Source organism: Macadamia integrifolia, chromosome 4 (assembly GCF_013358625.1).
Source record: "Macadamia integrifolia cultivar HAES 741 chromosome 4, SCU_Mint_v3, whole genome shotgun sequence".
Taxonomy (NCBI): domain Eukaryota; kingdom Viridiplantae; phylum Streptophyta; class Magnoliopsida; order Proteales; family Proteaceae; genus Macadamia; species Macadamia integrifolia.
Genome location: NC_056560.1, coordinates 26,476,878 through 26,488,996, shown reverse-complemented (window position 1 = coordinate 26,488,996; position 12,119 = coordinate 26,476,878). Strand labels below are relative to the sequence as shown.

At 39.0% G+C, this 12,119-nt stretch overlaps 1 protein-coding gene across 8 annotated transcripts in view; it reads right to left on the bottom strand.

Annotated features, from left to right (window-relative positions):
- Positions 1-939: 939 nt before the first annotated feature.
- LOC122075495 overlaps positions 940-12,119 on the bottom strand; it is a 33,560-nt gene continuing 22,380 nt past the window's right edge. For all 8 annotated transcript variants that reach the window (XM_042640539.1, XM_042640542.1, XM_042640543.1 and 5 more), the window contains one exon: positions 940-1,222. In XM_042640539.1, the coding sequence (XP_042496473.1) occupies positions 1,151-1,222 (72 nt within the window). In that variant the 3' untranslated portion in view covers positions 940-1,150. The remainder of the gene's footprint in view (positions 1,223-12,119) is intronic.

Here is a 12,119-nt window from a genome sequence, read left to right as displayed (position 1 = left end):
CTCATTCTTCCATTTTTTCTAATTAAGAAGTGTTCTTGGATTTAGTATAGTATCATTTCTTTTAGGAATGATCTCCCTTCAGTTATACTGCAAGGGTAGGGAATGGACCATCTATAAAGATTTGGTCTGACCCTTTGACTCCCTGCCCCCAAGATCTCAAAATTCCTGATCACATCACTCCCAATGCCCTCAATTCACTATTGTTAGTGACTTCATCTGTGGTGATTGGCAATGTTAATCAAATGGGACTTGGATTCTCCGTGCATGAAGGTAAACTGTCACCACATAAGAGCGGTTGTAACTAGTAACTACCAAAGATAAAATCTCAGGGAAGAGGACGCATACCCAGGGGTTCTAGATATCGATAACGTATCGTTGGCATATCGACCGTAACATGTATTAACCTTAACACATATTGGTATCATTGGAGACTGATACTGTTATGTGTATTGATACTGGCAGTAAACAATACGGTACCAGATACCCTGATGTAAAACCTTACCTATACCTGTCTTATTATAATTCTAGTCAAAATCTTAAAAGAACTGCGGAAGTGACTTCCAAATTTTAGTCAGATCTTTCAGGCCTGATATTGTCAAAAGATGTTCTTAATGGAATGACAAATGATTATAGGTATCCTGGTAGGAACCCTTCAGGTTTTATTTCGTTTTCTTGGATCTTTTCTCTCCAGTCAGCTTAGCTCTATTGAAAGCCATGCCCAAAACAAAACCCTAAGCTATGGATGTCTTTCCTCATCACTTCTAGAACATATCCTAAATAAAATTGATGTTAGGGGACGATACATCAATGTTTTTTTCTCTATCAAGTCTTAAAAATTCAGATGGAAAGTTGGGGAGGGGAATAAAATTGGAAAACAATGACATGAAACTATATGAAGTGTGCTTGGGGAAGGGGTGGGGGAGGGATAGGGGTCAGGACTTTTACAGCATTTTATACTGTAATTTACTAGTCATTTCGTTACAACATCGGTTGACTCTTGGCCATACAAAATTGTGAAAGTTGTATGATGGTTAACACATCATTTTGGGGGGGGGGGGGGGAAGAGGAAAGAATGGCAATATACATAATACAATGCAAGGCAAGATGTATACAAACATAATACTCAAGTCATTACCATCAAAATCTAACACTAAACTTTCTCGTCCTCTTCATTCATACTGCGACTCAATTTCCGCTTTTTAGCAGCCAATCGTGGCCTCAACTACAAGGATTTTAACAAGAAAATAATAAGGACAAGGAAAACCATTATAATAATCCTGAAGCTTAAACAAACAAACAAAAAAATAAATCAGAATGCAGGAAACCATGAAAGAATGGAAAAACTCAAAATACATTAGTACTTAGGGTAATAAAAAAAACACAACAATCTGTTGCAAATAATCACAGAGATGAAAACTATAGTTTCCAGTGCCTAGAGCATCAACCAAAATAAACTATTCTTACCGAAGGGTAAGGGGTTATCACTTTAGAGATTTAATCATGTGCTTCCAACCCACAAAGAATTCTCTCCCCAAGCAGATGAATTGGAGCACAAATAGCAGTGCCAGGCCAGTGAGCCACCTGACATGTAGGTACTATATGAAAATTGCAGGTAAACTTTGCCTATATGTCAGCTAATGGCAGCCACCTAAAGGGACCCATGTCAAACTCTGTTCCTAAACAAGTACACATACTTAAATGTCCTGGTGTATCAAGCTAGCATAGAATCGTTATGACCAAGGATGAAAAATTGTAAGGTCCACATCGCCTGTTCAGTTGCAGTCAAATAACTCACCTTAAAATACAATGCTGTACATCTTTCTCAAAGTGATTAAAAAATGTGTTGCTGCCTGATTGATAGAATACAACTGACATGAAGCCGGAAATTATTTAACTTCATATATAAAGTATAGTTCCAGATTTCGGTTTCGAGCCAGATTTCAATTAAGGCTCGAAACCAAAATATTTTGCAGAACCACGAAATTTCAATCGTAACCCAGAACATTTTGGAGGTTGGTTTTGAGGCCCAAATGGCCAAATTAGGTCCCAAAGTCCTAGGAAACCCTATTTTAGTCCACTAAACATAGTGGAACCCTTACATTTTTTAAGAAAACACCCAAAATGGTAGTTTGACTATGTTACCCTATGTTGGTAGTATACACTGTACACTGTTGCATACATTCTCTAAGGCCAACCACCAAGTATTTACCCTATTTTTCGCAAAAAAATCATTTTTGGGAAAAGTGATATGCCCTCAATTTTGAATCTTGCACAAATCTTCTATAAATGCAGCAAATCTTCGCTTCCAATGCATTACACTACTACCCAACAACTTGTTCCACACTTGTATGAAAGTAACTTGCCCAAAAATCACAAAAAATAAAACCAGGTTTGCACAACCATTTCTCTTGAAACCAGCGAAGTGTTTGACCCATTTCATTCGAAACTTGACATTTTATATTAAATAAATGACTCCGAAATGATATATTTGTCGCAATTTCGCCAAAACAGAGAAATTCAATCATAAAACTTCAAGTTCTCCATAGCATTTAAGGTTTCAATTCGAAATATGTTGAAACCAAAATATTTTGCAAAATTTTGGCGAAATCTTGAACAATGATATAAGTCGGTATACGAACACCTCATGGTGACATTTCTAATATTCTATCTGTAAATATTTTGGATTTCATGCAATAAAATGATAAAAACTGGGTTCCATGGATTTACTCCTCTTCTTAAGGCTGACTCTCTCTAGACTGTCTCCCTTTCCACTGATGCTTCTTGGGTGTGGTGCAAGATTCTTAGTACCAGACCCCAATAGCCCTTCTGGCCATATGATACACCATTGGAAATGGCTCCTCTACCTCCCTCTGTCTTGATCCCTGGCACCCTCTTGGAGTTCTTTCTGTTGTCAACCCCACATCTCTCTACTCCTCGGGTCTTGGCTGATCTGCCACCATTGATACCATTCCTCACAATGGTAATTGGGCCCCTCCCATTTCTTCCCCCCCCCCCTTTTGCAGACATTTGGTTTGCCCTCCCTCCCATCCTCCCTAGTCATCGAGGTAGGCATGATTCTATTTCTCGAATAACTTCTTCCTCTTGCTCATTCAGCTCCGCTTCTTCTTGGGATTTTATCCGTGCTAAACGCCCTCTAGCTCCTTGGCACAAGATCATTTGGTTCAAAGACCACATCCCCCATCACAGTTTCACTACCTGGTGTGCAATCTCCAATTGCCTTGCCACCCAATCTTTCCTAATCTCTCGGCACATTCAGGTCCCTCCTCTTGTTGTCTCTGCTAGAATAGTACCAAAAATTTCGACTATCTTTTCTTCTCCTGCCCTTTCTCCTCTACCATTTGGAAGAAGGTTCTTAGTCGTTGCTGGCCTTCAAGAAGAAGAGTGCTTCGTCCGAGTAGAGAATGGATCTAGGTTGATATGACTTATGTTGTCGGTAAGCTTGCCGCCTTTTGTGCCACCATCAACCATATCTAGATGGAGAGGAATCTTCGTAGATGGACCTCCAACTCTTGTTCTTTTGACAATATTTGGAATGCCATCTATTTTGGTGTCTCCTCCAAGCTCCCGCCCTGTCATAAATACCCCAAGGAACAAGCTTATTCGTGTATCCTAGGGCCTTCCCTCTACCATCCTATCCCCCTCTCACTCCCCCCTCCCTTGTAGTCCCCCCTTGGTTCCCTTTGGTTTGTAGCTTTTGTGCTTAGTCTTGGTTCCCCCTTGGCCTTCCGGGTTTGTTCAATCTAGGTCTCTCTCTCTCTCTCTCTCTCTTACATCCCCTTGTATATTCTTCTTCTTGGTAATGAATTTATTTATTCATCCAAAAAAATAAAAGGAGAGAAGAATCCAAACATAAGCTCTAGCAAATTTGGGTATTAGATGATTAATTTTTTAGATGGAGGTGTGGTAAAACTAGGAAGGATAAAAGGAATGAACAAATTAGAGCTGATTTCGGAGCAGCTCCGATAAATGATAACCAGCGAGAACGTTGTTTGAGGAGGCATGGACACATACAACGGAGGCCTTTAGATGCTCCAATATGGAGAAGTGATCTGATTCAAATTTAAAGAGTTTAAAGAGCCAAGGTGATGCATGCAATCGGGTGTTGGATTACTCGGGGTTAAATGTTGTAATTTGACTTATTTATTTCCTTTTTTAGAGTTAAAAGCAAGTCACATCAGTTTGAGAGTTGAGGTAGAGTCAATTTTATTTCTCTTTGAGAGATAAGTTTTATTTCCATTTTTTAGTCAGATTCTTCTTTTGTTTTAGTTTCAGAATAGGAATAGGGTCATTTTGAGTCTTTATATATTCTCAAATCTGAGTCTCTATTCAGATTTGAGAATAAAGAATTGAGTTTTGTTTATTGTCACCTGAGTGGTATGATGGATAGCAAGGCCCTCATTCTCTCTCTCTCTCTCTCCCCCCCCCCCTTCCCAATCAATCTGTTACTACTTCTTCCTTTTATTTTCTGTTTTGTTTCTGCAACTAGTGACAATACCAGATCTAAAAGAGACTCTTGTAGACCCATTAGCCCCAATCGATTGACCTTGAGTTTTGGAGCGTTGAATCATCACCGTAAGGCAATTCATACTTCAAAGATTCAAACCCAAAAACTTTCATTGCTCTGAGATTCGAGCCTTCAAAGAAACCAGCATCTGTGGAGATCCCCAAGTCTGATTTCAGATGTTCAAAAATCCTTGTTTAGATGATTTCTGCAATTACTTCATGCTGGAATCGATAGAACACGGTGCGGCGATGCTTCTTCTGAAATCTCAGGCCAAACCGTGGCCTCTTGAGTGGGTTCTTCCCTTTGAAATAGGAGCCCTTTCCACTTCTTGTTTTCTGCCGTGAGGTTCTATCCTTCTATTTCTACTCTCTTTATTAACCCACCTTTTATCTTTTATTCTTTTTTTTAGATGGGTACACCATAGAGTTTTTTTTTTTTTTTTTTTTGGGTTGGGGGGGTGGGGAAGTAACAGCCAGGAGACTCGAACTTGAGAACTCCTGGCGAGAGTGGGCTTAGCGCATTGTAGAAACGCAATCTTAAAACGATGCAGAAGATAATGGAAAGACAAGAACAAACAATGCACACAGATTTATGAGGTTCGGCAAGATTGCCTACGTCCTCGGTGAGATGAGATCCTGCTTCACTATCAATGGAGAATAGGGTTACAACACTCGTCCTCACACCTCTCAGTATTGCTCGCATTACAGAGAAATAAACACTCGTTACAAATATATAGCAAAAAACCCTAATCCGGAAAGGACACAACTGCCCTCAAATAAGGGGCCTCCTGCCCCCCTTGCAACCCCCACGGCCTCCTAACCAGCTAGTGGGACCGTCGTCCTGCCTGTCGAGGCGCCTACACCAGTACTCCCTAGATTAAACTGTGACGGAATACAAGACATCGTACACCAACAATCTCCACCTTCTCTTTATTTAATCCCTACCCTATATTTTACCCTTATTCCAAGTTGCACAATAATTCCTAATTCCCTTCATATCCCATGATCCCATCCCTTATTTTAACTACCAATTTACTCTACTAAGATTCTCTTTATTTACGAATCTGCAACCCTCTCATAAGCTTCAAAATATTTACAATTTTGCCATCCATTAAACTATTTGAATTGTGCATTATCCGGGTGGGCCCATAAGCTACCCATATTGGGATTTGGAACCCCGGATCCGCATTACAAGGATAGGCCTAAAATGACTCTAGGAGAAGTAGTGAGGACAGATATACATAGCTTAGGCCTTGTAACAAGTATGGCTGTGAACATAACTGACTGGAGGGAAAGGATCCCTGTAGAAGAACCCACTAGTTGGATAAGACTCAGTTAATTGAGTTTAAGTATAGACGATTACTTTGTTGGAGAAGAGGCAATTCATTTCTCACAAGGAGTGGCTGATAATTTAGTTATCCATCACCTTACTTTGCTCACATTGCTCCCCCTCTGATGAGTTTCTAGAAGCCTAAGGAATTAGGTTCAGAAACTCATTTGAAAACCAATATTGCAGTGAGGGAGGAAAGACCAGATTTAGAACAAATTCAGTAAGTAACAAGATGGGAATGAAATTCAGGTCGGATGTCACTTTAATGGACTAGAATAACTCCCCAAAATATGATTGAAGTCATATGGTCAGATCTGGAGAAATGCCTAATCCTATTGACAATATGACTCTAGTTTAGGTTTTCAGCACAACAGTGAAATCAGAAACTTAAAGGTCCAATTTGATAGTCACAAAAGATCACCAAAAGGTCCAATCAGTTGGGCTCAAGTTTGCTCCCAAAAGTGAAGGAGGTCTAGGGCTGAGATGTATCAGGGATGTTGGACTCGAACCGAGATGCTCTAGCATTGCTTCCTAAGAGCAGCGTGTCTACCAATTTCACCATGACGGCTTGTTCGAAATCATAATAGCCCATTCATATTCAATTATGCGGGAATTATTAAGTCAATTTGGAAGTTGGCTTCCATTGGGTTTATTCTGGTCAACTTCGGTCCGACTCTATCTGGACTACTCCTGTTTTGTCTGATGCTTCTTGGGTCTGGCGCAAGATTTTCGGCTTGATCCCTTGTTGTTGGAGCTATTACTTCCCGCATTGATGATGGAGCATCTACCTCCCATTGGCTAGACCACTGGCACCTCTAGGAGTCCTCCTTCGTAAGATTCCTGCTAGAGCTTTTCTAGTTTGAGATATTTTGACTGAACTTCGTCATTGCCGCATTGGTCACTTTTCGCTGCCACATTCATTTCATGTTCTGCTCTTGAAAATTGTCCAGAATTCAATTCTAACTGAATCGTTAGTGCCAGTGAGTCTGAGAATTCAGATCTAACTGAACCGGATGATAACAAACAGTTTAAAGTCCACTCGACCAGAATTTTAAGGCCCATCTGATCTAAGGTTCATGGCTTAAACCTCAAAACCCTAAATTCTGATTTTTCTGATTTTCCAGAACTTCTCTGCTATTTTGGGTCTCTACATCAACAAGGGGGCACCAATTCTTACACTAGTCACTACACCATCATACATATTTTTAACTATGTCCACAAATGTAACTGAAACTCTTTTCTTCTCTGACACTTGCCAAATTAACTCTCTAGGGACTCTACCATAAGCTTTTTCTAAGTTTTATAAAGACCATGTGGAGATCCCATTTACATTTTCTAAGCTTTTGATTAGTCTCCTAAAAAAATAAATAGCTTCTGTGGTTGATCTCTTTGGCATAAAACCAAATTGGTGATCCGAAATATTAGTTCTTGTCTTTGGTGGGTTTCAATTACTCTCTCCCATAATTTCATACCATGGCTCATAAGTTTTATTCCTCTATAGTACATACTTGAATATTACTTTTAATGTAGGAATAGAGTACAAGAAACTAACCCCCATATTTTATAACTCCAAACAAGACAAATAGGACTAGGAAACAAAGAAATAAAACCCTCAAATATGCCCTCAATGATACAATACCAATATAGGAGCAAAACCAGCCCAACACCCAACCCAAGAGGAGAGAGAAAGACCTGTTATAGAGCTGAAGAGAGAGAGGTGCGGCCAGGTCTGTAGAGCTCCAATTGAGCTGCAAATTTGATCGATTGTAGGGCCCAAGGAGGGTACAAAAACCCCCAAATATGAAGAGCTTCTGACAGCTGGTTTGAGAGTTATGCGCTTTCTTGATTTCAGACCTAGGAGAGAGAAGGATTTTGCAGGAGCAGAGATATTGCATAGATCCACCCAGGGAGGGAGATAAATCGCATAAAGAAGGGGGAGGGGAAGAATCATTCACAGCCCTAAGGCTCTCAAACACTAACTCAATTCATCATTCTTCAACTTTATAATTATGAGTACACAGGCTCCTCTATTTAAAGAGGGCAGAATAGCAATCTTATCATAACCAAGAGCTAGTTTCCAAATAGGACTAGACACTCCTAGCAAGACTTGGACTCATAATAGGACTAGGATTATAACTCCAACATGGAGTAGGAAACTAACCTAAACTGACTAAATAATTGCAATAACAAAGGAAATAGACCAAAAACATGACTCTAACTAAACTAATGAAGTAAATCCCGTTTTCCTACTTGCTACCCATATTTCAGGCCCATTAAAGAGACCCATTACAAAGAAAACCCATGGAATCAAAGGTCCAACACATACATAACCCAACCCAAGGCTTATTTGCAATAAAATAAGTCCATTAAGTGACTTACATACATCAACCTTAACTTTTATAAATTAGAACAATGCTACTCCTCCATTCATCTGGATTTTCTTTTTATGCTTATAATCTTAGGGCTAGGGATGTCAATGGATAGTTGAAAATCTGTATTCGATACGTGTTCGAATTCGAAAAATCACTATCTGAAAAGTGTCCAAATTCGTCCGATACTAAATCAGATATGAATATGATAATCCTAGTTTCCAACTGATTATTATCCTATCCGTTTAACTATCCAATGAAAATAAAATATTCAAATCCGTTAATTCCATAGTTTTTAAGGCGCTAGTAAGGCGACGCCTTAGTAGCGCCCTGGCACTGATGCGGTCCAGAGATGATAAGGCAATGCTCCGCCTTATGTGAAGTGGCACCTTATGGGTTTTTTTCTTTTTTAAACACATTTTAAAATTACTTGATAAAGATTCCAAATATAGATTTTTTATTGGTAGGTGTATGGTTTTGTTAACACTTGAGATGTATGGGATCAGCTTTACTCCATCAAAAATAACCAAAACAAACAAAACAAAAGCACGATTCACAAACAAAGTTTGGATTTTGTCAAGGGTTAAGAAAGGGCTTTGAGAAGGAATCAAGGAACAAGGAAGAACCATTGATCCAGGCCACCATTTTGCTCCGACAGCGGTGAGCTTCATTCTTCTTTGACGAGAGTAGAAATATAGTGGATGACCTTAGGACTTAGGCACTCATTTTGGCATCATAGAGGTAAGTATAATAAATACTTGTATTTTTTGTCTTCTTTTCTTTATATTTATAATTTTGTTCCATAATTATGTATTTATATTATATGTTAATATGTTATAATGATTAATGATTGATGATTGATGATTGATGAAGATGAACTTAGTTTATTCACTTTATTGATTTGTTTTCTTGATAAATATCTTACATTGGTATGAATATGAACATTTAATATTTATTTAACATATGAGTAATAGGATTCAACTAGGATTTGAGCCAAATAGATTGGTTTTATAAAAAAAATTACACAAGAACGCTTTAGTCGATAAGACGACGCTTTATGCCCGCCTTATCACTAAGGCACTCTGAAAGACCCTCAAACGTCTCCGTCGCCTTACCGCCTTAAAAACTATGGTTAATTAGATTATAGGATTAATTAAATATTAATTTTATTACATTAATCAGATCTATCAAGCACTTTTTTTAGTTATCAATTGATATATTATATAATTTATTATACATCATGAGTACCAACATTTGACCATCAATCCTGCACTCTTGCCCCACCGACCTCACCTTCAATTCAGCTTTTAAATTTTAAATTACCCCCACAACCCCACGAATGCAAGAATTTCATCACATAGGGATGAGTAATGGTTAGTAAAGTATTTCCCACGACCCACGTAATCCATCATCATTATTAAAATAATTTAAGTTAAATAAAAGGAAAAAGGTGAATAAGAGGGAAGGAATGAGACGCACTAGACAATGACCCTTCCCATTTCCAATCCTCTCTCTGATTGTCTCTTACGTGAATATCAGAGAACTGTAGAAGCAACAATCAAGGCTTGCAAAACTTTGGAGCACTCAAGCAATCTCAGAGAGAAGCAATGGAGGCCGCTACTCTTTTGCTTTTCTCTTCCCTCTTCCTCTTCTTCCTTGATAACCTTTTTTTCCCTCTTCTTCCTTGATAACTGATTCTGTTTTCTTTTTTCGTTGTTAAGAGATCTGTGCTTGCCAAGAAGTTAGATCCCATGAAATCATGTCTGATCAGATACAAAAGCAAGAATACAACAGATTTCTAACCCTTGTTTATGTTTCATTTGCGCTCAAGCTTAAGCCCCCCAAACTTGAAGCTTGTTAGGGTTTTTGTTTCTTTTACATTCTTGACGTCTGCTAAAATGCCTTTGTGGCAAGGAAGCAAAGACACAGTGAAGTGAAGGCGGAAGTAATAGGGTATGTGTACCTGTCAGTTCTTATTTGGATCCTTAGGGTTTCAATGGCTTTCATTGGTTTTGGATTTCGATTAGTTTGATTTATATCCCCTTTTCTGGCATTCTCTCTTTTGAATTTCGATTAGTTTGATCTCACTCTCTGGTCACCGTTTTTGTAGTTAGGTTTCAAAGGAACTTTACATTTTCAATAGCTTGGTAAACAAATCAAACAGGATATTATCCAAACAACCGATTAAAACGTGAATTCGAATTTCATCCCAAATTTTATACATTAGACGGATAACTAACCAAATTCGGATAGTATATTTGCTAAATGAATTTGAATACGGATATTGTCATATCCGTACCGAATTTGATCAATTTACATCCCTACTTGGGGCAAGAGAACGCTATCTGTTTACATCCCTACATGGGGCAAGATAACTAACCGAATTCAACAAGGTAGTGCGACTATATGGGCTGCCAACTAGTATTGTGTCTGACCGTGATGTTAAGTTCATGAGTTATTTTTGGAAGATACTGTGGTTGAAGACAAATACAAAGCTGAACTTTTCAGCTGCATTTCATCCACAGACGGACGGACAGACAGAGATGGTGAACCGTAGCTTGGGAAACTTGTTGAGGTGTTTGGTTCGAGATTATGAGAAGACATGGCCTTCCATTCTTGATATTGCAGAATTTGCCTCCAACAGCTCAATGAATAGAACGGGTCGTACTCCTTTTGAGATCTTGCTTAGAGTTCAGCCTAAGCGACCCACTGATCTTATGTCACTCTCACCCCAAGCTCGAGTTCATATTGAGGCTGATGAGTTCTTACATCATATTACTGAGATGCATGCCAGCGTCCGACGACGTATTGCCTTGAACAATGAGGTGTCTTAAGGCTTCTGCTGATCGTCATCAGCGTTATGTGGAGTTCAAACCCGGGGACATGGTGATGATTCAAGTAAATCCTGAACCATTTCAGACGGGTGTCAATACCAAGTTACATCCACGGAAGATGGGTCCCTATAAGGTGTTGAAACGTATAGGACTTAATGCTTATGTGCTTGAGTTGCGTGATGACATGACCATAAGCAATGTGTTTAATGCGACTGATCTTCACCTTTATGTTGGACACCATTCGGATGGAGATACAGAACAAATGTTGAGGCTACCCCAACTACACCACCTACTTCTGAAGTTATTGAAGACGTCTTGGATGATGATTACAAGACCTCCTGCCCATAGTTGTCACGGCGTCATCAAAGCACCGATTAGGTGTCCCGACGGTTTAGAGTGACCAAATCGGTTGACCGATTAGGTTCACCCACATTAATCGACCGCCAAGGGTCGATTGGCGTCGCCAAATCATCCCTAGCGACGATTAATGAGGGTGAACCGATAAATCGGTTGCCATTTTGTATTTTTAAGTTATAATTGTTAATTAATAAATTGATTCTATTTCTAATAATGTTATTGGCAGGTGTAAATTGATTCTCTTTCTAATAATGCTATTGGCACTTGGCAGGGATAAAAGTGTCATTAACTTATACCAAGGGAAAAAAAATTATCACTTAAATCAAAGAAGGTCGCGACACTTCAGTCTTCAACCCTTCTTCAATCCTTGTAGTTTGAACCCTAACTCCCTAAGTGAACTAGGTAAAGACGGAAGGGTCTCCTCATTTGTTCCGGCATTGCTGCTCCTGCTCCGGTGTCGCTAGGTATGTTCTTCTCTTCTTCTCTTCTTCTTTTTTCTGGTTTATACTTTATCACCTCTTTCTCTTCTTCTTTTTTCTGGTTTATCATCTCTGCCCTCTAGTTTATCGCCTCTCTTCTTTTTTTCTGGTTTATTGCCTCTCTTCTTCTCTTATGCTCTTCTTCTCTTCTTCATTTTTCATGGTTGCTCCAGCCCTGCAAGTAGTCGTTGTCCTTAGAATTTTTATTTTTTATTTTTTTTTTTTT